We start from the raw sequence: 24,093 nt of genomic DNA, 5'->3' as shown, positions 1-24,093 counted from the left end.
TATTCTTATTTGTAAGATTTATTAGCGCTTTCAAATTTTTTTAGTATAAATTCCTCTTTAAGACTTCCTTCAGGAATATCGTTAAACACACAGTTGTCACTTACAAATCTTTTGTAGGCACATTTTTCTAAGCATCTTGCATTATTTTCTAAAATTTTTTTACATTTATCATCACCTATCCCAAATATAGAAAACATTTTAATAACATCTAGTGGTTCCTTTACTTCGGTAAAATGTGATGCAGAAGTTCCAACTACAATATTCTTGCACTTGGTTACTTTAATCAATTCTCTCACATTGTACATCCACGCCATTCTATCCTTCTTATTGTACAAAGAGTCAACAATATTTATTTCGTAAAAAAGTTCAGGATTGATGTTTTTAAACTTAACAACTTTTTTACAATCAAATGTAATAACATCGCACATATTTTCATCAACTGGGTTATCAAAGTCGAGTACTTTAAGAGCCAGTATATCACATTTAGTTAACAGTGATTTAGTATTGTAATTTTTATCTTCTAGTTCTACTGTGATCTTCTTAAATATTTTTTTAGATGGAAGGTGAAATGGTAAGGCAAAGTTAGTAAAGCTGTTAATATTTCGTTGTGAAATGACTTTATTGATGCAAAATCCTGCAAATTTGCTATGTTCAAGTTCGTCTAAATCATCTAAGTTATATTTATAGTTTATGTTAAGATCGTAAAACATGTGGAAAGGGCGCTTTAAAATGTATTTACATACAATTTATTTTATAACTTAATGTTGTTGTATAACAGTATTTTAAAAGAAGTATAAAAAATACTTTATTAGGCTCTATATGTATTTATTGTTAATAATTATTTTTTCGTTTTTATAAGAAGTTATTATGTAAATTAAAATTGCAAGTTTGATGATTCTACAACCACACCAACTTTTAAAGTAATTAACTTTAAAAGCTAAAAAGTTTAGTGTTTTTTTGCATTTTGTAAATCATTCAGACACTTGAAATATAAAATTCTATCAATTCTTTAATTATATGCACTTTATTTATAAAAATAAATATAATCATTAAAATGCTAACTGTAAACAAAATTTTATTTATATTAACACACAAACACTAACAAATCCAATCAAAAATGTTATGCATAAAATTGAGCGTGATGAACTTGAAGAAGAATCGTCGTCATCATCATCCTCGTCCTCGCTTTCACTTTCTTCATCAGCAGTGGTTGTATTTTTGTTATCTTGCGAATCAGTAGTCATTAGTTCTGTGTTCTCGTTGGCGTTAATAGAGTAATTTCCATCTCCATTATCCTGATAGTCTTCTGCAGATTTAACAACCATGCGATCTCCATTGTTTAAATCCAAAACAAGATCGCCATTTTGTTCCCGTCCTTGTCTAACATTATTTACATTAAAGGTTCCATTTTCAGGTGGTCTAATATCAACAGTTGATTCATTTACAATTAAATCCGTCCCGTCATTGAGTTCAAGAACATATCCATTGTCATTTTCCACACATTTTTTAACAACTGCGTTTGAAAACTCATACTCTTTACCATTTTTTAGTTGAACTATAAGATTATGGTCGTCCCCCATATAATAACTGTCTTCTTGGGTTCTATCTTGACATCGGCTTGGATAAATGTTTGAAACACAACTTATATTTGCTATAAGAATTATTATTTTAAACATATGGGGGTAAAGGCAAAAATTTAATTTATATGCATAAAAAAAAATATAAACAATGCATATATTTAATTAACTATAGTGTATTGCTGCTTTTAAAATAAAATGCATTTGTTTGTTTGTTTTTACGTTTAAATGTCGTGATTTTTTTATTAATAATTTTTAATTCACTAAAATAACTTTATTTGTTGATCAAATGAGTCATTATTAATTATAAACAAACAACGTAGTGTCTTATTCTGAGTAAATATAACATTGGTTAACCTTAAATTTGCAAAAAAATGAAAATTTTTATTGTTTAAATAACATATACATAAGTTTGAAGTTAATTGATAAATTTTGACATTTTTAAATATTCAAAACTTTTAATTAATCGTGTGTATTATTTTTTTACAAAATTTCAAATGTATAAAAAAAGTAGTGTAAAAATTAATAAAAAATTGCAAGGATAATACTACAATATAACATTGTTTAGAATTTGAGATGTGTATTGTGAAAAAAACTTAAACAATCATTAAAAACTAAAATTTAATAAATTTTGATCTCTAGCTGCTTTTACATAAAAAGTTCTACTATTTAATTTAACTTTTATAGCATCCTCCATAATTTTTAGCGGTAAAATCATAGAAGGATTATTACTACATAAAATTTCATCAGAGATGGAGAAAAGCCAGATATAAATATTGTGCCTGCTTCATCAGATCAAACAGGGACATAAACAAATCTTTGTTAAAAATTTAAAAATTAATAATAGATTTTTTATATTTCGTATTTTAAAATTTCGTTTCAAAACTTCATAAATTGTTGAAGCAGCTAAATAATTGTAACAGCAAGATTTCGTTGCATCAAAATTCATGTCTAAAAATATAATAAGTGTATATGTTACATCTTCTTAAGCAAAATTTGTTTTTTAGCTACCTACAAAGTAATATCAAATGTTTTAACAATTTTTGTGATATATTCCAATCCATACGCCTTAAAGGGTACACTTTTCTTTTAATATTTTATAGATTTTAAAAAAATTTAGAATTTTATTAAAAAGTTATTAAAAAACTCTTTTTGTTTTATTACAATGTAAAGGCCAAGTTAAAGGCAATGTCAATACAATACATAGTTTTATTTTTTTCTACAAAATTTTTCATTGATGGTAATACATTAACCATTAAAAATGCGACTTGTTTTAATAAAATTTTCTAAGCTGTCCCTTTGTTCCTCCGCCGCTTTAAAACTATTATTATATAAATATTTTATAATATCGTAAAAATTCACGAAACCTAATTTATCTCAAATTTTACATTCAAAAAAATCATCAAAACTTTCTTTCGCATTTTTTTCAAATGCGCTTTTGTAGCGAACAAAAACTCCTACTTAAAATCAATATCATTTCAATTTTTAACATATTTTTGATTCAGCAACTTTAGTATTTTTTAATTAATATTTTATAGTTTTTTGGTATTAAAAGCTTTTGTTTACTTAACTACTACAACATCTTTTCTTGATACCAATTTCGTCGCCAACAATTTGTTTCTTGCCCCAATTTTGTTTTCTATGCCATCTTTCAAATTTTTGTTACATATTGAAATCTTTGTTCAGTCTCTGCAACAAGCGTATCATTCTATCTTCCTACAACAAAGAATTCTTTAATCATATGCTTAAAAATTCAAATTTCTATTTCCATGATTTGTAAAATTTCCCTAAAAAATAACTCGATGATAAAACCTTTCTTCTCGGCTGCTGTTAATTTCTAAATTTTATATTCTTTTCTTTTAAGTTTTATATTTTTTGTTTATTTTAAAGTCTCAATTGTGGGAACTTAATATTTTAAATGAAAATATTTGTTTTGTTATAGATCAAAGGCTATGACAGCACCTTTTATAAAATTCATTTCTACGAGAGTAAAAAGATTTTTATATATTTTAAAAAAAAATTATTTTTAATTAAATTTGTTATAAAATTTTAATTAAAAAAATATTTCAAAAAAAATTAAAATTAATTATCTACAAATTATATACTAAAAATAAGGTTTTAGTAATACATGATGCAGATTATATAAGTATTAAAAAAATATTTCAAAAAACTTAAAATTAATTATCTACAAATTATATACTAAAAGTAAAGTTTTAGTAATACATGATGCAGCTTAACCAAGTAATTCAAAAAATTAAAATTTTCACAGGTACAACTATTAGCTTATTGTAAACATATTGCATTAAAATAATAATTTTTATTACTGTTCATGTTAATTTTATGCATCTTTTTAACTTGTAAAGAATTACAAGATGCTATTAATACTTATCGATATCAATGAACATAATAAGGTATTATATTAATAAAAAATAACATATTAGCATTAAAATTTTGTTATAAATATTAAAAATATGTTAATATAGTTTTTTACATCTTGTATTTTCGTACAACAATAATTAAAAAAATATTTAATTCCACTCACTAAAAATAGAAGCATAAAGTGCTTGTATGGCTTTAAAGCGTATTTCATCATTTTCACTTTTTGTTAATTCGTACAAGACATCTCTAACTTTATGCTTAGATATAAGATTATGAACCTGTGGATTAGATTTTACAAGCATGTAAATATCATTACAAGCTAAACAGATCCAACTACTGTTATGAGATTTTAAATATTTTTTAAGTAATTTTATAATGTCTACTATATTTTTAGAGATACGTGGATAGCCAGAAGACCAAAATACTTCATCATAGTGATAATCATGGTCTTCTAGAATCCCTTTAAATAAATCTGTAACATAATTTTCTATAGTGTACTCGTTATGTTTTTTTTCTAAAATTTTATGCGCATTTTTCAAACTTTCTGTTAGCGCCTCATCGCTGATATTTGACTCGCATAAATTATTTGTTATTTTTCTCAATTCATAAATTTGATTAATACTAAGTTTACAAGCAGAGTTAAGAATATTAACTAAAATAAAATAACATATTCTTAATATTTTCTCTCTACTCCTGTCTTTTAATATAAAAATCAATAATTTAAGAAATGTACACACCTTTTCAACATAACATTCTGAAAAGGAATACACATACAGAAATAATAAAATATTATACTGCAATTCTCTAACTGTAATTAACTTCTGTAAATTACTAATAAGTCTTTCATCGTTTATTACTTCTAATTTACGATCTTCAAGATTGAATGTTTTTACAGATTTACAAGAAATAAAAGTAACAAATAAACTTAGAAGTTGATTCTTTTCTTCATAAGTAGAATCTTCCATTATCATGTAGTTAAAAAATATAATATATTCTTTTTTATGTTTACACTTCTTATACAGTTCTGTTAATAAACTAAAAGACTTATAAGAAATGTATGTGTCTCTGTGTTTTAATAATCTAAGAAGAATGTCTTCATCAAGATAAGATGCATATTTATATAAAATATACTGTAAGTGTTCAACAGAAGAATACTCCTCAATTAAATCTTTGATATCACGGCTTTGTAAAGCAGTGTCTATTTCTGTATTCGAATTATTAAAATCTAGCTTTGACTCTTCTGTCTCAATATAAACTGCCATATAAAAAAGGGTAGATTTTTTATTTTTGAATCAATAATTAGTAAACAAATAGTTTTAAATTATAAACATCTATTGGTTAACTGCTATGAGTTTATTAGTAAATTTTTACAAAAAATATTTTTTAACCCTTCTACACGCATGAAGAGAGCATCAGAGGATAAGGAAATGCTTAAAATTATAAAAAATAGACAGTCAGCAAGGAGAAGTGTAGAAAAGAAAAAAAAAGAATTGGATTTTCTAAAGAAAGAAAATTACTATTTAAAATTACAGAATAAATATCTGACGGAAAGAATACATCAATTAGAAAATTCCCATTTGCATTCTAAGTCTTATGATTTTGTTCAATGCTTTTTACCTCTTGTTCCTAAGGTAGATAATTTTTATATGGACATGTGCTCAAGAATGTGATTTTGGGGATAATGAATTTATTTTAGATCGTATTTTTTATTATTAAAGAATGTTATTTATCTTTAGTTTAATTTTGTAAATTTTAAGATCTTTTGTGCCAAAATTTATTAAAAGGTATTTCTTTTCATTTATGCTAAAAAATAAAACCGTTTTGACAAAAGACACTAATAACTTAGTCTATGTAAAACATTAATTAAGTTATATAACTTTAAAGAGTACAATACTACTTTAAAATATATGAATAGTGTAGATTGTTATATAATACTAGTCATAAATTCTTAGATTTTAATTTCTCTTTATGAAATGAATAAATTTTACTTGTTATCTTTTGTAAATATAAACTATTTATAGGACACAAGCTATCTGACTATTATACATAGGGAAGAAAAAAATAATATGTGTTGAGAAGATATTATAAGGTTAATAGTTTAACTAATTGGTCTTATATAATTCTATGAATAAATAAACTTATTTTTTTATTAATAATATCTATCTTTTGTCATTAAAATGTAGAATTTATCTTAAATTTATAAACTATCACATATAAAATATTTATATTTTCACCAACACGGAATGAAATACTTTTTAAATAGATCTTTTTATGCAAGACAAAGTTTTAAAAAAAATATTTGTAAAAATATATTATTATCTTTTGCTTTGAAGAAACATAAGTTGAAAATAAAGATTAAATTTTTTTCATCAATTTAGAATAAATATAAATTTTTAATAAATTTTGTTACAAATTACATGTTTTTTTAGAAATGAAATGACAAAGTACATAATATTCTATGTAAAATAATTAAAAAATGAAAGACAGAAAATTTTTAATAAAATGTCTTTTTTGCATAATCACTGACAAATGTAGCTATAAAATTATACTTTTGTGTATCATATTTCTTTTTGATGTTTTCAAACTCAATTGGCTGCGCTATTATCTGTATTAAATTATTAAAACATTCTCGTAGTTCTTCTTTGGAATGTCCTGAATACAACGTAAAAAGATTTTTACACGTGTCTTGTTGCGTTATCTTCCGTGCTAAATACATAGACGCGGCTGCCTTCACTGACCCAGTAAACTCTAATAAGTTCTCATACAATAAACTTAATTCCAATATATATTTGGCAACTGTTCGACTTTTCTTTTCGTAATTATTAGCTTTACTACATCTTCTAAGAAAATTTAGCGGATTACTAAACAATATATTATACTCTAAAATGTGTAACATGTATTTTTCTGCCTTTTTAATATCATCTTCTGTTACTTTGTATCCACTAAGAACTACTAGATTGTTGAGTGTTGGACATACAACCTCTTCAAATTTACACGCTATCATTAGAGCAGAAACACCTACTAAAAATAATTTATTGTGAGGTATTGTTTTTTTAATTAAAAATTTATCAATAATATGTACAGCAAGAAAAAGTGTCTCTTGTGACAAATTAAGTCTACTATGTACATATATAATCCAATCTACCATATTACTCCTGTCTTTAAAAGATATTTCTTCATTAAAAAATCTATAACTGCAATCTATTTCTTTTAAAAAGTTAAATATATCGATATTGTATTTATAAACCATGCATATTTCAACTTTGTCATGCGCTACTTGTGATTTATAGATTATTTCTTCATCATTTGATAAATTTTTACATGGTTTTAAAATATCTTTTTTAACATTAGTAATATTTTTGAGTGGTACACTTTTTCTTAAAATGTTTGGCATCAAATAAGGATAATTTTTTCAAAGATTTGTTTACAGAAAATGAAATTATTTCAGGTTATGCGGAAAAGTTATAAAAAGCTAGTAACAAAAAACTAAAGCTTTGTAGAATTAAATAGAAAAAAATAAGAAAGTTTAATTATAAAATATCAATAGGATCTTTGTCATTTTTTGATATAAAAATATCACATTCTGGTAAAATTTTTTCCAGTTTGTCTTTAAAATATGGTAATACAACCCGTTCACTATTTGAATGTTCTAACAAAATAACTGTATTATTATGTCTAATAGAATGTAAAAGACAGTGATGAGACATTTCACCAGTAACAATAAGTGAATTCTTGTATTCGTGATATTTAAAAGCAGAACCGACCCCGACTACAAGACTTTTACGACCTGCGGACATATTGGCAACTCTGATATGTTTAAGTCCAATTTTGTTCTTTAATGTATCAAAAACTTGTTCTACATTTTGATTATCTAGAAGACAAAACAGATATCTATTCATTTCTTCGTCCCAAGAAGTATGAGGACAAAAAACGTTAATATCAAATTTTATTAATTTTGTTACTATATCATTTTTCAAAAGCTTTTTGACGCCAGAAAATATCACTGGATGATAACTAATAATATGCTTTATTCCTAATCTATTACATTCATCAATGACCAACTCTGTAACATCTATAGTCAATAGAACCTTATTCGAAGAAGAACCTGTATCTACAAGCACGCCTACATTATCCCATTCTTGAGCCCCCGACAAAGGATATATCTGATTAATTTTATCTTCAATATCTGTTATTAACATTAATTGGGGTTTTACTTTTAAAGTATTAAATCTGCTAACATAAATAAAAAAAATTAGCCCATAAATGTTAAAAATATACAAGAATCTATTATCTGCCATATTGATTTTATTAACACCGATTTACTTTGTATGTATTCTTATTTATCCGTTTTTTCATATACCAAAATACGTAATTTATTTTCCATTGTATGTTCTAAGTTGTTATGTTTATTACATAATCTATAAACTTTTAATAAATTTTATAAAAAATAATTCTGCTTAATTATTTAAGATACTTGATCATTAAATCGGAAAAAATTATCTTTAAAAACACCAAAATCGGGATGTTTTTTGTCAAATCTTGATATCAAATCCTTATCTAGCATTTGATATAATTTATAACAATAAAATGCACTTAAACTATCTTTGATTTTCAACACTGTAAATAAATCATAAGTAATTACTACTTCAGTCATTCTAAATTTAGATAAATTGCATAGACCTATAAGTAACTTTATAAAGTTGGGTGAATGATTAATGTATTTTATCATTTCACCTAAATATGCAAAAAATAAATCTAAAAAATCAGAACTACTGTTAATTAAAATAAGCAAGACCGCCTCATTGAGAAGATATAAATCTAGGTTGCTTGAAGCAGAGTAATGTTCAAAAAAAGCTCTCACATCAAAACACTTCATTACTTTTTTAAAGTGGTAAAATAAAGAGTTGTAGTGCTTTGAAAAATTTGCAAGTGATTCCTCAATAGACATATTGTAATTTAGTATATCATTGTATGAGATATCAGGAACATTACTTTTTAATGGCAAATTATATGTAAAAATATCTGAAAAAAGTCCTAAATATTTTTTATTATTTGTATCTACATCTATTCTATGCGAAAAAATTATATTATCATTTTTCAAAAGTAATTTGTTTGCATGTACAAACAAACAATTTATGCATAAAATATTGCGAAAACAGTTACAAATTTGAATTTTTTTAATATCAAAATTTTGACGTTTGATAAAATCGAATAAATTATATAATTCTTTTTGTAGCTCAGAGTTTTCCATTAGAATAGAATAACCTTCGTCAAAAATATCCAAAACAATTCTTTTTTTTATATTTTTATTTAATATAATTACTAAATAATTATAATAAATGCATTCTAAAAATCCTTCTATTGTTTCAGATGTTTTAATATTTTTAATTAATACTTTTCTCATTAAGGGTAATAATTAGTCTAATATTTTATAGTAAGAAGAGATAGATAAAAATGCATTTATTTTTTATAGTAAAAATTAAGTATTTTCGTATGTATAGTTATTATTTTTCTTATATTCTTCTTCTATTTTATCGTATTGTATGTTTCCACAAAACAAATCTTTAATAATATTTTTAATTGTTAAAGAAATAGACCAATTTTTAAAATGAGCTAATTCATTTATAAAATTAATTTCTGAAGTGCAACCAGAAACAAATCTATAATATTTTTCTAGTTTTTGTATTCCAATAAAATTAATAACATCATATAAGCTCGCTTTTAAGTCTATAATTTTATCGACATTAAGTATTCCATTTAGTAATAAATTGGTTTTGGAATGTTTAGGAAACACAAGTCCAGGACAGTCTAAAAGTATTTTATCTTGTCCATATAAAATTGTTTGAATAAATTTTGTTTTGCCTGGTGTTTGACTAACCTTAACTTTTTTTCGATTTATAATAGCGTTAATTGTACTACTTTTCCCAACATTTGGATATCCAATAAATCCAATATTTTTTTCCGTTATATTTTCTAAAAAATGTATAACATTTTGTATTTCATTTATCGCTGAATAATAAATAATATCGAATCCGTCAACTTTTATTCTTGTGCTTGTTAAATCTGCTTTATTAGAAAATATTACATGTTTCTTTGTAGGATACATATTTAAAATATCTTTATTAATAAAAAAATTTGGATTTCTAGAATCAATGATTTGTACAATAATATCAGATCGTTCACAAGTAATCCAAAACTGCCTCCAAATTTCAATATTCCTCTCAAAAATATAATTATAATTTATTTTTTTCCATTCATTAAAAACAAGAGCTTCCTTCTTTTTGTATTCTTCCTTACTACAACAATTGTATGGCAATCTAGGTGGAATGCTAAGAGACAAATTAATGCCAGTGAAATCCATAAAACATTCATTTTTATCTAATATTTCATTTTTAGAATTATAAATATTTTTATTATTTATAATCAATAGTTCTGATAACTTATCCGCACCTGTATATTCAGTAATAGAATCTTTACAAATTGTATTTTTTATGTTGCTACTCAAATTTAACTTCTTTTCTTTGTTTATTTTTTTAACTGTTTTATTATTCGATTCTGTTTGTATTTTTAATAATTCTAGACTTCCAAATCTTTTTTCTATAATTGACTTTCCAAACTCAAACTTATCATTTTTACATTTATTTATTTTTGCGCTTTTCATTTTATGGGCAAATTTAATATTTATTCATGCCACTTATTTTTAACCATAAAATGTCAAAATACATACAAGGAAAAAAAATAGGATCGGGAACATATGGTGATGTTTATGAGGCATTGGATATCGAAAAAAATTGTAAAGTCGCGCTTAAAAAAATAAAACTTAACGAGAATGAAGGGATGCCTGGCACAGCATTGAGAGAAATATCAATATTAAAAAAAATAAAACACGCAAATATAATCTCTCTGTATAGAGTTATTCATACTGATAATCTATTAACTCTTGTTTTTGAGTTAATGGATTATGATTTGAGAGAATATTTAACAAAAAATGAAGGCAATCCAATAATTTTAATAAATCAACTTGTGTCGGGGATTGCATTTCTGCACAAAAATAAAATTGTACACAGAGATTTGAAACCACAAAATATTTTAATAGACCGATACGGAAATCTTAAAATTGCCGATTTCGGCTTGTCGCGTAGTATGGAAATAAAAATGCCACCTTATTCGTGTGAGGTCGTTACATTGTGGTATAGATCACCAGAATTGTTGTATGGAACGACTGATTATAGTTTCTATGTCGATATATGGAGTTTTGGGTGTATTATTTATGAGATATTTCTTCTAGAACCTCTTTTCCCGGCGGAAACAAAAATGCAAATGCTTGATTTAATTAATAATCATATTGGAAGAGGCAAATCTTATTTTAAAAAGATTTTATGCGCAAAAATAAATGTTCCAGAATTTTTTATAGATATAATAGTTGGATGTCTACTAATTGATTTTAGGTACCGACTTACGGCAGATGAAATAATAGACCTATTAGAATATAATTATAACAAAAGAGAGATTCAATAATGTAAATATATAAAATAAAACTTTTAATAAACCAGTTGTACTAAAATACCAATAGCAGGTAACCAAATATCACTTTGTAAATTTTTAACGTCATTAGCATCTTCAATCAGCGATCTGACTTTATGTTTCAACATTGTTTTATCTACTTCAGAATTTATTACATCTAAAATCTTAGTAATAATTTCTACCAGTGGTAATGATAGTTCATTTTTATTAGATTGTTGAAAAATAGCAAAACGTCGCACAGCATCTTTAATTTTATTTCCAACAATTAAATTATTTTTTTTGCTTGCGGTTTGTTTAAGATTTTCAAAAACCTCCTCTAAATCTTTACTTATAGCAACAACATCATAAGTTGATGAAGCAGCGGTTTCAGTTTTTTGTGTACCAGGTAAAACAGGTGATGTTACATCTTTAGAAGAAGACTTGGGCGTGTACACTGAGGATTTTGATTGCATAGATGGTGTAGGTATAGGAAAAGAACCATTTTTACTAGCTGGATTGGATAAAGTCGAAGACAAATTAGGACGATTAAAAGGCGTAGGAATAACATCGGGCTTGTTTTTAGCAAACGACGTGTTTGGCTGTGTTTGAATAGTCCTTTGTTGTCCATATGTAGAAACAGGAGTACCTGGTTTTGAACTAAAGTTTGTCATGCTCCTATTCAAAACGCCGGAATAAAGAGATTTTTTCGATGGTAAAGGCTTGTTATTAGTAACAGCAGTTGCATTTTCTTGACTATCCGTCTTAGGCATCGGCTTTGTAGAAAATCCAGTTACACTTTTATTCGCCCCACTAGAGTACAATGATGGCTTAGGTGCATTTTTAAACAAAGATTGGTTGGATGGCTCTGTGACTGTTTTATTGACAAAATCAGATGCTTTTATTGATACATTTTCAAGTTTATCAATTATTTTTTTTTCATTAAATTCACCACCATTAATATATGTCTTAATAATTTTATCTTCAAAATTTACATCTTTTAAATCATTGTACATACCGTAATTTTTTGCAAACCAAAAATATTCATTAAGTAATGGATTATTGTATTGTAAATTAAGCTTTTTTAACACAATAAGTTCACTACCATATCTTTGAAAAAATGGTAAAATTTCAAATATATTTTTAGGTAAATCTGTAACAGTTTCTCTTGTATTAAAATATAATTGCGGTTCATTTATCAATAAATTTAGTATTGGTATCTGCAAATCATTTTGTATCTCCTTTATTCTTGTCAATACTTCCTCATCGGAAAGGTCAGAAAAGATAAGAATAGCAATCATAATAGGCCATTGATCAGATGAAATACTTTTCCAAAAATTAGTATAATTCTTATTAATAATTATATTAAGCAAAAAATATAAAGGATCACTTATTTCAATTTCTTCATTTTTTAATAAAAGTTGAAATAAAAAATTTAAACTAACAGTCCTTCCATCAAAAATATCTTCTTTGGTTGTAATTTCATTTTTAATCAGTGTAAGAATTACTTTATCTGTCAAATCAAACTTTATTTCACTTTGAGTTTTCTCTAACTTAACATTAAATAGCATAGAAGCATTGTCTAATAAAAAATTACCCAAAGTTTTTCTTGTTTCTTTATTAAAATTAAAATTTTTCCCTGCATACAAAATATCAAATATTTTACTTTCTGCATTATCATTTTCTTTAAATTCTAATTTTTCTCTTCTTATTTTATAAATATTTTTACCTACAATATAATTGTCTAATTGTACCTGGCAATTACCTTCATTTCTTGATAGCATTTTAGAAAATATTTCTGTAGTGCCAGTGTTGTATGAACAACAATAAATTGGATCTTTTTGACTAAAACTCACATCAAAAACATTTTCGACTTTTAAAGATTCTTTGACAGTAAGTGTATCTACATCAATATAATCTGCTTGGTTGTCGCTATAACAAACTATTGTATTTTCATTTAAAGAATTAAAGCTTATTGTTGAAGATTCAAATTTACCCACTTGTGTCATACTATTTGAATCTAACTTGAAACAAGCCAAATAAGGCAAATTAGTAGACGCAAAAATTGTTGTACTGCATTTAGGGTGCCATTTTACATTATTAATAATTTTTATATCTTTATTTTGCAATGTCATAGCAACGTTTTTCGCTCTAATATCTAGTATTAGAATTTTACCACATTCTGTACCTGCACATAAAATTCGCGAAACTTTTGTATTCCACGCTAATGAAGTAATATTTTCAGTAATTGGAATATCGCATTTATATTGCTGATCTATTTTATCTAAATTCCAAAATATAATATTTCCCTTGGCAGATCCTGCAGCTATAACGTTTTTATTGCTATTATAATCTATACCTAGAACTTTACCATTCAATCCCTCAAAAGATTTCACCAACCTAAAAGATTCATCATTAGAAGATTTACCATCTAAATTTGGTTCATATAGACTTATTGATCCATTAGTGTGGCCACATGCTAAAATTTGAAAATTCTCTTTTTCACACCATTCCAGTTTACAATATTCACTATCTGTTTGTAATGGAGAATAATGTATATCTTCAGAGTAATCATACAAACTTAATTCAGAGCTAAGTGTAAATTTTGAATCAATAATTTTCCCTTTACTTGCTAAGGCTAAAAATGGTTTATTTTTTGAAAAGGTAGTCAAATAGCTTTTGTTAAAAATCATAAGGGTAAAATAAACAGGGTTTTTTATGACAAAAAATAAAAAATGTATAAACGATTAAGAAATATATTTTTATTCCCCTAATGTGTGATGATTTTAATCTTTTACTTAATAAAAAAATATCGGCTATTATTAACAAATACAAAGATGTGGATGATTCTATGGATCTTACAATAGATATAGAGACGCATACAGCCTATGTACACCAGGTTGGAAAGGGTGGTGAGGAAAGAAATATTACAAAACCCCATGTTATGAAATTTAATCGTATTTACAATCTTCTTTTTCTAGCTGATAATTTTTATGATTTATATACATTGCTATTTGATTGATTGAAAATAAATATAATATTTTATTTAAAATTACTCTGCAAATAAATTTAATATTTTATTTAAAATTATTCTACAAATTAATAAATATTTTATTTAAAATTATTCTACAAATAAATATAATATTTTATTTAAAATTACTCCACAAATTAATAAATATTTTGTTTAAAATTACTCTACAAATAAATTTTATTTTTCTATAAAAACCCTTAATGGTGAATTTATTAAATCTTAATGCATTAAATTATGAAGAGGCATTGTCCTTTTGTAAAAATACAGATAAGAAGGATGTTATAAACATTTTTAAAGATTGTTTTTTGTATGCACCACATAAAGTAGATAGTATATCTCGTCTAATAGTAGATTTGTGTCATGACAATTCTGGTTTTATTCAAGATATTAAGGATCTTACTAAGCTTACTTGTAGTTCAGTAAAGACATATGTATCCTTTTTAATTTATTGTAAAAGCTTAAACTGTAAAGTATCGCAAATTAAAGTAAAAGTGGTAGAAAATGATTTTTTTAAAGACGAAAAGATAGAAATTGTAAATGAAGTAGAAGTTAATGAATTTTTGAATGATTTAGAAATATTTATTGATAATATTAGGATGAATTTGGATGGAGATATTAAAAGTAATCTTGTTAACTTTAATGAGATCTCTCTTTTTAAAATTATAAGCATTATTGAAAATTATCAATTTGACATTTACGAATGTTTAGATGTTTTACATAAAGAATATTCCACTTATGAGATATTTATTGGAATTTTGTTTTTAATTAATAATAGTAGTATTAATTCATTTTATTTAATTAATCTTTATCTTAGATCTATTTACAATGAAGAAAATTCAAAAATTTTACTTAAAATATTTCCTATAATGAAAAAAGATACAAGAGACCGGCTTATTGCTTTTATCTATGAATGGTTTATCAATAGAAGAAAATTTAAGAACTTGCAGGAAGAAAACATACCATTTGAAACACCCGAAGAAATTTTAGAATTAAAAAAATTTATTGACAAAGACACTGTAGAAGAGCTTAGAAAATTTTTAAGTTTACAGAGCCTAGAATTGTTTATTCCAGAATTTAAATCGATTTATGAAGTTGGGTCAATTAATTCAATAAAAAAAGAAGACCTTGATTTTAATAAAAATAAAAAAGATTTTTACAGGGATTTTTGTCTTTTAGGATCGCCATCAGTCTCACACTTTCTAAGTTATTTAGAAATTTATAAAAATGAAATGAAAATGGATGAAGAGCAGCAAAAAATATTTTTAGAAATTTTTTGTGAAATATTTAGTAACAGAACGAGTTTTAAAAAAATTGTTATAGATAAAATGGTAAAATTTAATTTTATAAAAAGTGAATTACTATTGAAATAAACTAGTTATGTTTTAATTCTTTTTCAATTCACATATTTTTTTTAAATTTTACCCTTCAAATGGCAGCACCAGAAAAAAAATCTTTTAGAAAATTTTCATACAGAGGCGTTGATTTTGACGTTATAAAAACAATGAAATTCAGTGAATTTGCTGAACTTCTTCCTTCAAGATTAAGACGTAGAGTAAGAAGAGGATTATCGGGGAGAGAGGTAGAACTTATAAAATCATGCATAGCATCTAAAGAGGCATTGACTAATGCACATGAAAAGCCTGAAATTGTTAAGACACATGCTAGAAGTGCCATAATATGGCCATGTATGGTGGGTAGTATTGTTGGAGTACATGTAGGAAATGGATATTTACCAGTTGAAATAAGACCAGAAATGTTGGGCTGTTTGTTATCAGATTTTGCTCCTACACGTGTACACCCCAAACACGGTAAACCAGGTATTGCAGATCATGCAGGATCTAAATTTGTTCCTCTTAAATAAATTATTTTTTATTTACAATATTTTGAAAGCGTTATTTTATTTTTATTAACATTTTGTATGTTAATAAAAATACTTACAAATTTAAATAAATTAGATTTATGATTCTGAATCTTTCACCAAATATGTTCAGTGGTGTCACTTAAGCGATAAGTCAAATATAAAAGAAAATACTAACCTTCAAATTAATAATTTATATTTATGCTTAAATTTTTTATTTTGCTCAAGAACTAATTTATATTTAGCATTAAATTTTTTTAAACGTTATATCTAATGTGTAGATAAATACAATTTAACAGAAAACTGGAAAAACTTTTTGAATTGAAAATGCATATATAAAATTTTTAATTTTTTTCTAATATTATAAATAATATGTAGATATTAAATATATCTTTGTTTGTAAGTGTAAAAGCATTTTGATTGAAAATTAATATATAAGATTATTAAACTTTAGTACTGTATTTAAGAAAATAAAATAAAAATATTAATTTAAATGTGCATTTATTTATTTAAAAAAATATCCTTCAAATGTATCTTCTTCTCCACTAGGTAATTTCTTTTTCTGCTCTTTTTCGTCGGCTAGTATAAATTGTATAGCTAATATTGTAAAAATGGTAAATTTCATTATCAATGTCGTTGACTGTTTATTTATAAAAAAAAGTACCAATAAAAAATAATATTGTTTTTTATTGACAAACAAAATGTTAATACTAAAATTATTTATTATGAAGTTAATATCAAGTTTTATAATGTAAGAATGTTAATTTTGATTAAATCATAAAAACTAATATTAAAATAAATATTGCTGATTAAATTAAAAAATAAAATATTATTTTTATGCTTTAGTTTTCAAAAGGTGTCTAATATCTCAAAAATGTTACACAAAACACAACCAATAATTTTTTACAAAAAAAAGTTCAAAATTTTATTCATATTCAAGTTTAAATTCTTCCGCCTCCAAAACTTTTCTAATTTCTAAATCTCCTTCTGTCTCTTTAATTTTAACTTCTTCAATTTCTAAATTAATTTTATTGCTTGTAAAATAAACATCGATAGGAAAAATATTTACAATATCATTACATTTACACTGAAAATCAAATGAATCAGAATTATCTTTTTTAATGTTTCCTACGTTCCATTCTAAAAATTCACTAGTATTTTTTTCTAGCATATTTTTTGTAGGAATGTAAATTAAAAGATTATCAAGATCCTCTTCTGCTGTAATTTCAAGACTAACCTGAAAAGTCTTTGGTTTAATTTCACTAGGCCAGAATGTAAAACTTATTGGTAATTTTTTAATGTCCTGAAATTTCCATTTCATTAGTGCAATATTTTTATTAAGGCTAAAATCTTTACTACTTCTTATAATGTTACATTTAACTGCTTCCTTGTCAAGTTTAGGACTAAATTTACATTTTGAAGTGTCACCTTTTACATCAATTTGTATATTTTTATACTTTTCATTTTTAATATTTAAAGTCATTTCACCGTTTAATTCTAAGACTTTAATATTGTTTTCTACGTCTACTTGACACTTCATTTTTTCTTTCAACAGAATAAAAATATCTTTTTTGCCTGTTTCAAATGATCTAGGTTTATTGTTGATAGATACATTAATATCTTTTTTATCATCGCCTTGAATGTCTAATCCTACGCTTTTACTGGATATATAACTTTGGCATGGTATACTTTTAATAGACGAGGTAGATTTTTTTAAACTATTGTACTTTTTCTTCATTTCGCCTGCTTTATTTTTCATCATCATCTTATAAATTTTTTCTTCTTGACTATCCATATTTTTAATTAAACTAAGATTAGGAAACAAATAATTATTATCATACAAAATATTATCTAGTGTAACTATCTGGTCTATTGGATCAAGTGTACAATTATTAGAAAGAAACTTTAGAATTTTTTTAGCTTCCAATTCTTTAAATTGTAAAGAAGTAATAATAACATAAGACACTTCGTTGAAAACATAAGATATATATTTATATAGGCCACGTATAACAAGAGGATTGGGATTCTGTATGTAATCCAGTATTAACATCTCTATTTTAGAAACAGAAAGTGGCTCAGTGAATCTCGAAACAATTTGAGATTTATTGACTATAAAAGCACCGACAATCATAAAAAGGGATAAAAAATAAAAATTTATGCCCATAAATGCATGAACCTATGGAAATAATAGAAGATAAAAATAAGAAAGTTACAATTCCAAAGTTGACAAAATATGAGAGAGCACATATTTTGGGGGTTAGAGCTTCACAACTGAATGGTGGTGCACCACCTTTTGTAGATATAGAAGATGAGACTGATAGTCTTAAAATTGCCAGAAAAGAGTTAGAAGAAAGGAAAATACCTTTTATTGTAAGACGTAAATTTCCTGATGGTTCATTTGAAGATTGGCCTCTAAATGAATTGGAATTATAATTAGTAAATTAAAGGTCTACTATTTTAAACAATAAAATATGTTAAGATTTACTAAATTTACTATTTAAATGTATCAAGGACCCATTATTTGATACATTTATTAATTAAAAATTAATGAACTAATATTAAATACATTTAAAAATTTATTTTTTTTCATATTTCGGTCTAAATTGTGCCATGTAAATACAGGCCCATGAAACGTATGCAAACCATATTGTACCTATAATTCCTACTCTATATTCATTTCTCCATTTAATCTTTTGACTCCTTGTAGCCAATAATACACCTATAGTTACTATTGCCATAAGAAAAAATGTAAATAAAAGTACTAAAACAATCATAAAGGGGTATAATATTATAATGTATTTATTATTAAATTATGCAATTCCCTGTAACTACACAATAATATCATATTGTCTGTATTTATAAATATTTTGCATGGCTTTATTTTGTTTTTATGCTTTTTTATTGTAAAATCTTTATTTAAAATTTGTAATCCATTAGATGTAAAATAAAAATAATAATCTTTGTGTTCTATAATATTACTAACATTGTTAAGCTCTTTAAAATATTTAAAATCATCATCAATAAATATAGCACTGGATTTAGTAACAACAACTAAATGATCTAAATAAATTAAATCTGTAAAACAAAACTTATCTTTATAAATCATCTTATTAACTAACTGTAGATCTTTTGAGAACTGTAAAATATCTCCATTGTTACTTAAAGCCAATAAAGAATCTTTGTAAGAAATAAGATTAACCAACTTATTAAATGATTCATTAATTATCTCTAAATTTCCATTAACAACCACCGTTGTGTCACCTAAAATATATAACTGATCATCATAAGATATTAATTTATTTATATTTCTTGTAAATATTTTATTTATATCTCTTATTTCTCCATTAATAATCTTTTTAATTCTATTATATTTATTATTACAGATATGTATCTTATTGTTAAAATATGTAATATCTGAAACTGACCATTTATCTAATTTTATAGTATATTTTAATTTAAAATTATCCAAAATATAAATAATATTCATTGTATCTACAAGACAAATTTCTGATAAGTGGTATTTTAACAATTTAATATTAAAATTAGTTTTAAAAATTCCTGGTGTAAATGACAATTTAAGTTGAGATGTTTTAACTGAGTTAACCTTCTTAAATTTTTTAGAATTTAGCCATTCTGGCTGTTTCTGATATTTTTCTCTTAAAATGTCTTCATCTGATTCTGAATCACACCAAGCAGCTTCTTCCTTTTCAGAAGACTCTAAAAATATATTTTCATCACCAAAATAAACGGCTTCTTCGTTTGAGTCATCGATCTGCTCACAAGAAGAAGAAAATTCTTCAATTTCTTCAAAATTATGTGAACTATTTGATAATTCATCATTTTCTACATTTGATTCATCGAGGTGGGTTAATTCATTTTTTTCTATTTTACTCAACATAGAAGGGGAAAATTAATAAATTTTTACTTAAAATTTTCATCATCAAAAAAGTGATTGATGATTAAAAACTTTCTGATTAATGCAATTAATTAATTTATAAATTTATCGTTTGCACAAATACATATAAAATAAATAATAAATGTTAAGATTAATACAAAATTTATGAAAAATTCATCTTTTATTTATTGTTTCTATTAAATAAAATATAAATATTAAATACTAGAATGTTATAGTTTTATAAAAAGTATTTTATATTTCTTATACTTTTTCTTGATGCTTAAGTAAATAATATATAAAAATAATTTTTAAATTGTAATTAAAAACATAAGATTAATCTCTTATATAATTTTTGAATGTAAAGTACATTTAAGCTCTTTTAAATTCTTGTTTAGTGCTGTAGTTTATATCACATATTATTAATATTGATATTTATGACACGTGTTTGCATTATAAAGATATAATTCTTTTTAATGCCTTTATAGGGAAATTTTAATAAAGTTTCCACAAATATGATATTTTTGACATCTTTGTTTTTTTTGTTTATTATTAGTAAAAATTTAATTTTTATTGATATAAACAAAACATTCTTTTTTTTAATTAAAATTAATTAATATTTAAATATAAAGATTACACCCATTAAAAATGAATCTGCAGATTATTTTATGTTTATTACTTATAAATGTAAATACGACTGAAGCTGGCGATAACCATGATGCTGTAAAACCTGATTCATTTGAAGAATTGCTTGAAGCCTTGGTTTCATTTACCAATTATGCTTTATCATTTACAGACAAGATTTATTATATTACAGATAAACAATTTAAAAAAATTTTTACAGGTAAAAAAATTTTACAGCTATTTGATTTTTTAAGAAATTTTGAGTGTAATACAGAAGATAGTAGAGAACTAAAAAATAATCTAAATAAAACAATATCGCGCATTATGTCATTAGTTTCTTCAGATTCAGAAAAACAGGAAACTGATATTAAAACAGTAGACGATGTAAAAGATAGTGAAAATTCTACAAAAAATATTAAATCTTCTGAACTTTTACCTGGTTCTGTAGTTTCTATTAGAGATCTACACAATCTTTCTCAAGAAGTTTTAAATGGAGCATTTGAAAATATTCCTAAAGATCTGTACATAGAAGATAGCTTTGTAGATTACTTATTAAATAATTATAAACAAGTTAATATAAATCAATATAATAATATTAGTAAGTTTTTACACTTATTAGAAGAAAAGAAAGAAATTTATTATAATGAACAATTTAGAAAATTGTTAAATAATAATTATGTTGAAGCCAAACTTGATGCTGCTTTCTTTATTAAGATAATTCCTTACCTACTTAAACTTTTTATTGAGGAAAAAAGCAAATACAAGGAAAGTTTTAAGGAGCTTTGGAATTCATTATTTTAATAGTAGTAAATTATATAAAAGGTTGAGACGTAAAGGATTGATTAATTTAATTATTTTTATTTTATAAATAAAACCCTTATGTATTTAGTAACGCTTCAATTATTGATTATTCTTTATTTTTTTAGTCTTGTATTGAATTATATTTGTAATATAAATTTAAGCACCGTATGGCTTATAAGGTATAAATATCTATAGTAGAGTTATAATATTATTTAAATCTATAGTTCAATCATAACATTAAGTTTATGATTTTTAGAATGTTTTGAGTTTTTGCAGATTTGTAAAAAATTTCAATATTTTATTAGAATTCAATAATCTTATTAACTTTTGAAATCTTACCTACTTTTCAGTATAAAATCATAAGACACAAATTTTTTAATGCATTATTTTTGTAATTTCCTACCCCTCAATGTTAGCAGGTAAAAAAACTAAATCTAGCTTAAGAAAAAAACAAAGGAAAGCTATGTTTACTGCTGTTGGAAAGGATAGACTTAAGAGAATGAGTAGTCATCTTTCTGACGATTTAAGAAGTGAATATGGATTTAGATCATTTCCAGTTGCTGTCGGTGATATTGTCAAAGTTCATTCAGGACCCTTTAGAGGAAAGGAAGGACAGGTTATGGAAGTAATTTTAAAAAAATATAGAATTACTATTGAAGGTTGTTTAGAAGAAAATGAAAAAAAAGAAAATGTTCCAGCTTTTATACATCCATGCAATGTTACTTTAGTAAAATTTAATTTAGATAATGGAAGAGATAAAAAATTAGAACTGAAAAAAGAAGCCAGAATTAAGCACATTGAAAGAATGCATAAAGAAGTTGAATAAATTATTTTATTTTTTTTGTTTTTTACCCTTATGAAATCGGGATGCAGTGTTTTTGTAGGAAATATTGATTTTGAAGTTCCTGTTGATAAACTTATAGAAGAACTAGGTGCTGTTGGTAAAGTTGTAGATTTTAAACTAATGGTTGATAAAAATACAAATAAATCGAAAGGATTTGGGTTTTGTGAATATGAATCACCCCTCATAGCAGAAAAGGCTATTAAACATTTAAACATTTCTTTTAATGGGCGACCAGTAGTAATTAATTATGCAGAGAAAGACACACCAGTTGAGATAAAGGAAGAAACAACTTCTTTAGACATAAATAATATTATTAATGTGCTTAATAATATGGATGCAGATAACTTAAAAGAAGTTATTTTGTATTTAAAAAATTTAGCAATTTCACAACCTACTTTTTTTAAGGAACTTCTTGCAAAAAATAATCAGCTGGTTTATGCACTTCTTTATTCTTTTAAACTTTTAAAATTGGTGGATGAATCATTAATAACAGATTTTATCAAACAGAGTTTTAGTTTAGAAGATAATAAAGTACAAATTTTAGAAAGAATTAAAACTCTTAGTGACGATGAATTAGAAACTTTTTCTGGTGATGTTAGAGAAAAAATTATATATTTAAGAAATAATTTGTTTAAGAAAATTGAATAACTGTTTGGTGTTATATTAAATCTATATTTATTAATATTAATTATAAATGTTTGTACGTTTAGCTATTATTTTATTTAACGATAATTTCGTGTTGTTTTTAAATCGTAATTCTACTTGTAAAAAATTTTATTTAAAATCAAAAAAGTTAACTTTTTTAATAATAGTTTGCTTGTAAATATAAAAATATGCGCATATTATAGAGACCCAGCTTTTTCAATAAAATTTTGAGTTATGGAACTTTTGTGCCGTTCAACCTAAAGGGAAATAAAACCCAGTTTAAGAACGCATCTTAAGGCCAGAAATAATGTAGATTAAGTTGACTATAACAAGGGTACGCAAATGCTTTAAATGAATTAAAATAGATAAATATTTAAGGCCTCTTTGGTACACTTTGAGAAGATCCTTCGAGCTAAATAAGGGATCCGACGAAGTAAAGCGGAGAGGCCTCATGGATCCGCTCCTACAGGATTCTGAAGCAACTAACCAAAACTGCTGGTAGACGAGTGGTCAGCACAGTTCATAAAAATGCTGGGCTGGAGATTTGACGGTGTAAGGAGGTGTGCATAAAAATACAAGTGATAGTAGGGACCTTTGATGCTAATACGATTATGTTTTTCATCGGGGTATTTAAACCATGCCCGATAGTTATATCCGTTGTGGGTCATTCTGGACAATGTATGAATACAAGTAATAACAAATTCTCCCAGAGCCAAAGTCAAATGGATACACCGGAGCTTGCTGCACCGGCAAGCTTTATAGGGGGAAATTTCTAGTCAGTAAGAACCTCATAGTATTAGTTGGATAAGAATCACAGTCACAAGTTTCTCTGTCCCTGTGCAAGTTTCTTTTTCCCCCTTGATCGGTAAAAAATAGCTACTAGCAACAAGTAGCCAATTCTAAAAAAATAACCATAATTATTAAAAACAGCTGGCATAAAAT

At 24.9% G+C, this 24,093-nt stretch overlaps 21 protein-coding genes across 21 annotated transcripts; 9 read left to right on the top strand and 12 right to left on the bottom strand.

The window, feature by feature from the left end:
- Positions 1-5: 5 nt before the first annotated feature.
- AAJ76_2300023384 (rnase p rnase mrp subunit p30-like protein) lies at positions 6-710 on the bottom strand (the record flags this gene model as incomplete). The annotated part of the gene is made up of 1 exon (XM_024474687.1): positions 6-710. One exon carries the CDS (start codon positions 708-710, stop codon positions 6-8), a length of 705 nt encoding a protein of 234 aa, XP_024331107.1.
- A 369-nt stretch (positions 711-1,079) lies between these two features.
- On the bottom strand, positions 1,080-1,676 carry AAJ76_2300022418 (hypothetical protein; the record flags this gene model as incomplete). The annotated part of the gene is made up of 1 exon (XM_024474686.1): positions 1,080-1,676. The coding sequence occupies one exon, from the start codon at positions 1,674-1,676 to the stop codon at positions 1,080-1,082; it is 597 nt and encodes a 198-aa protein (XP_024331106.1).
- A 2,429-nt stretch (positions 1,677-4,105) lies between these two features.
- On the bottom strand, positions 4,106-5,218 carry AAJ76_2300018876 (vacuolar h+-atpase v1 sector subunit h; the record flags this gene model as incomplete). Its single annotated transcript, XM_024474684.1, has 1 exon — positions 4,106-5,218. One exon carries the CDS (start codon positions 5,216-5,218, stop codon positions 4,106-4,108), a length of 1,113 nt encoding a protein of 370 aa, XP_024331105.1.
- A 138-nt stretch (positions 5,219-5,356) lies between these two features.
- Positions 5,357-5,626, top strand: AAJ76_2300018737 (hypothetical protein; the record flags this gene model as incomplete). Its single annotated transcript, XM_024474683.1, has 1 exon — positions 5,357-5,626. The coding sequence occupies one exon, from the start codon at positions 5,357-5,359 to the stop codon at positions 5,624-5,626; it is 270 nt and encodes an 89-aa protein (XP_024331104.1).
- An 824-nt stretch (positions 5,627-6,450) lies between these two features.
- AAJ76_2300016744 (g2 mitotic specific cyclin 2) lies at positions 6,451-7,350 on the bottom strand (the record flags this gene model as incomplete). The annotated part of the gene is made up of 1 exon (XM_024474682.1): positions 6,451-7,350. One exon carries the CDS (start codon positions 7,348-7,350, stop codon positions 6,451-6,453), a length of 900 nt encoding a protein of 299 aa, XP_024331103.1.
- A 136-nt stretch (positions 7,351-7,486) lies between these two features.
- On the bottom strand, positions 7,487-8,155 carry AAJ76_2300015939 (ngg1 interacting factor 3-like protein; the record flags this gene model as incomplete). The annotated part of the gene is made up of 1 exon (XM_024474681.1): positions 7,487-8,155. One exon carries the CDS (start codon positions 8,153-8,155, stop codon positions 7,487-7,489), a length of 669 nt encoding a protein of 222 aa, XP_024331102.1.
- A 266-nt stretch (positions 8,156-8,421) lies between these two features.
- Positions 8,422-9,360, bottom strand: AAJ76_2300014734 (hypothetical protein; the record flags this gene model as incomplete). Its single annotated transcript, XM_024474679.1, has 1 exon — positions 8,422-9,360. The coding sequence occupies one exon, from the start codon at positions 9,358-9,360 to the stop codon at positions 8,422-8,424; it is 939 nt and encodes a 312-aa protein (XP_024331101.1).
- Positions 9,361-9,435: 75 nt separating this feature from the next.
- On the bottom strand, positions 9,436-10,617 carry AAJ76_2300013477 (gtp binding protein; the record flags this gene model as incomplete). Its single annotated transcript, XM_024474678.1, has 1 exon — positions 9,436-10,617. One exon carries the CDS (start codon positions 10,615-10,617, stop codon positions 9,436-9,438), a length of 1,182 nt encoding a protein of 393 aa, XP_024331100.1.
- Positions 10,618-10,667: 50 nt separating this feature from the next.
- AAJ76_2300013426 (cell division protein kinase) lies at positions 10,668-11,474 on the top strand (the record flags this gene model as incomplete). The annotated part of the gene is made up of 1 exon (XM_024474677.1): positions 10,668-11,474. One exon carries the CDS (start codon positions 10,668-10,670, stop codon positions 11,472-11,474), a length of 807 nt encoding a protein of 268 aa, XP_024331099.1.
- Positions 11,475-11,497: 23 nt separating this feature from the next.
- On the bottom strand, positions 11,498-14,149 carry AAJ76_230009945 (protein transport protein sec31; the record flags this gene model as incomplete). Its single annotated transcript, XM_024474719.1, has 1 exon — positions 11,498-14,149. One exon carries the CDS (start codon positions 14,147-14,149, stop codon positions 11,498-11,500), a length of 2,652 nt encoding a protein of 883 aa, XP_024331098.1.
- An 80-nt stretch (positions 14,150-14,229) lies between these two features.
- AAJ76_230009864 (hypothetical protein) lies at positions 14,230-14,478 on the top strand (the record flags this gene model as incomplete). Its single annotated transcript, XM_024474718.1, has 1 exon — positions 14,230-14,478. The coding sequence occupies one exon, from the start codon at positions 14,230-14,232 to the stop codon at positions 14,476-14,478; it is 249 nt and encodes an 82-aa protein (XP_024331097.1).
- A 209-nt stretch (positions 14,479-14,687) lies between these two features.
- On the top strand, positions 14,688-15,857 carry AAJ76_230009406 (hypothetical protein; the record flags this gene model as incomplete). The annotated part of the gene is made up of 1 exon (XM_024474717.1): positions 14,688-15,857. The coding sequence occupies one exon, from the start codon at positions 14,688-14,690 to the stop codon at positions 15,855-15,857; it is 1,170 nt and encodes a 389-aa protein (XP_024331096.1).
- Positions 15,858-15,916: 59 nt separating this feature from the next.
- Positions 15,917-16,348, top strand: AAJ76_230008177 (40s ribosomal protein s15; the record flags this gene model as incomplete). Its single annotated transcript, XM_024474716.1, has 1 exon — positions 15,917-16,348. One exon carries the CDS (start codon positions 15,917-15,919, stop codon positions 16,346-16,348), a length of 432 nt encoding a protein of 143 aa, XP_024331095.1.
- A 922-nt stretch (positions 16,349-17,270) lies between these two features.
- Positions 17,271-18,476, bottom strand: AAJ76_230005618 (coatomer complex delta subunit; the record flags this gene model as incomplete). The annotated part of the gene is made up of 1 exon (XM_024474715.1): positions 17,271-18,476. One exon carries the CDS (start codon positions 18,474-18,476, stop codon positions 17,271-17,273), a length of 1,206 nt encoding a protein of 401 aa, XP_024331094.1.
- Positions 18,477-18,511: 35 nt separating this feature from the next.
- Positions 18,512-18,778, top strand: AAJ76_230005582 (dna-directed rna polymerase subunit k; the record flags this gene model as incomplete). The annotated part of the gene is made up of 1 exon (XM_024474713.1): positions 18,512-18,778. One exon carries the CDS (start codon positions 18,512-18,514, stop codon positions 18,776-18,778), a length of 267 nt encoding a protein of 88 aa, XP_024331093.1.
- Positions 18,779-18,921: 143 nt separating this feature from the next.
- On the bottom strand, positions 18,922-19,083 carry AAJ76_230005011 (hypothetical protein; the record flags this gene model as incomplete). Its single annotated transcript, XM_024474710.1, has 1 exon — positions 18,922-19,083. One exon carries the CDS (start codon positions 19,081-19,083, stop codon positions 18,922-18,924), a length of 162 nt encoding a protein of 53 aa, XP_024331092.1.
- Positions 19,084-19,133: 50 nt separating this feature from the next.
- Positions 19,134-20,243, bottom strand: AAJ76_230003851 (ornithine decarboxylase; the record flags this gene model as incomplete). The annotated part of the gene is made up of 1 exon (XM_024474702.1): positions 19,134-20,243. One exon carries the CDS (start codon positions 20,241-20,243, stop codon positions 19,134-19,136), a length of 1,110 nt encoding a protein of 369 aa, XP_024331091.1.
- A 642-nt stretch (positions 20,244-20,885) lies between these two features.
- AAJ76_230003208 (hypothetical protein) lies at positions 20,886-21,662 on the top strand (the record flags this gene model as incomplete). The annotated part of the gene is made up of 1 exon (XM_024474695.1): positions 20,886-21,662. One exon carries the CDS (start codon positions 20,886-20,888, stop codon positions 21,660-21,662), a length of 777 nt encoding a protein of 258 aa, XP_024331090.1.
- A 409-nt stretch (positions 21,663-22,071) lies between these two features.
- Positions 22,072-22,488, top strand: AAJ76_230002022 (50s ribosomal protein l24p; the record flags this gene model as incomplete). The annotated part of the gene is made up of 1 exon (XM_024474685.1): positions 22,072-22,488. One exon carries the CDS (start codon positions 22,072-22,074, stop codon positions 22,486-22,488), a length of 417 nt encoding a protein of 138 aa, XP_024331089.1.
- Positions 22,489-22,518: 30 nt separating this feature from the next.
- AAJ76_230001575 (cleavage and polyadenylation factor cf-ia component rna15) lies at positions 22,519-23,154 on the top strand (the record flags this gene model as incomplete). Its single annotated transcript, XM_024474680.1, has 1 exon — positions 22,519-23,154. One exon carries the CDS (start codon positions 22,519-22,521, stop codon positions 23,152-23,154), a length of 636 nt encoding a protein of 211 aa, XP_024331088.1.
- Positions 23,155-23,968: 814 nt separating this feature from the next.
- AAJ76_230003 (hypothetical protein) lies at positions 23,969-24,093 on the bottom strand (the record flags this gene model as incomplete). The annotated part of the gene is made up of 1 exon (XM_024474692.1): positions 23,969-24,093. A coding segment is annotated over one exon (125 nt), but the record flags the coding sequence as incomplete, so codon positions are not given.

Source organism: Vairimorpha ceranae (genome assembly GCF_000988165.1).
Source record: "Vairimorpha ceranae strain PA08 1199 chromosome Unknown NODE_23, whole genome shotgun sequence".
In the NCBI taxonomy this organism is placed as follows: Eukaryota; Fungi; Microsporidia; family Nosematidae; genus Vairimorpha; species Vairimorpha ceranae.
Note: the sequence above shows the minus strand (reverse complement) of the source record. Positions and strands in the feature narration are given on the sequence as shown.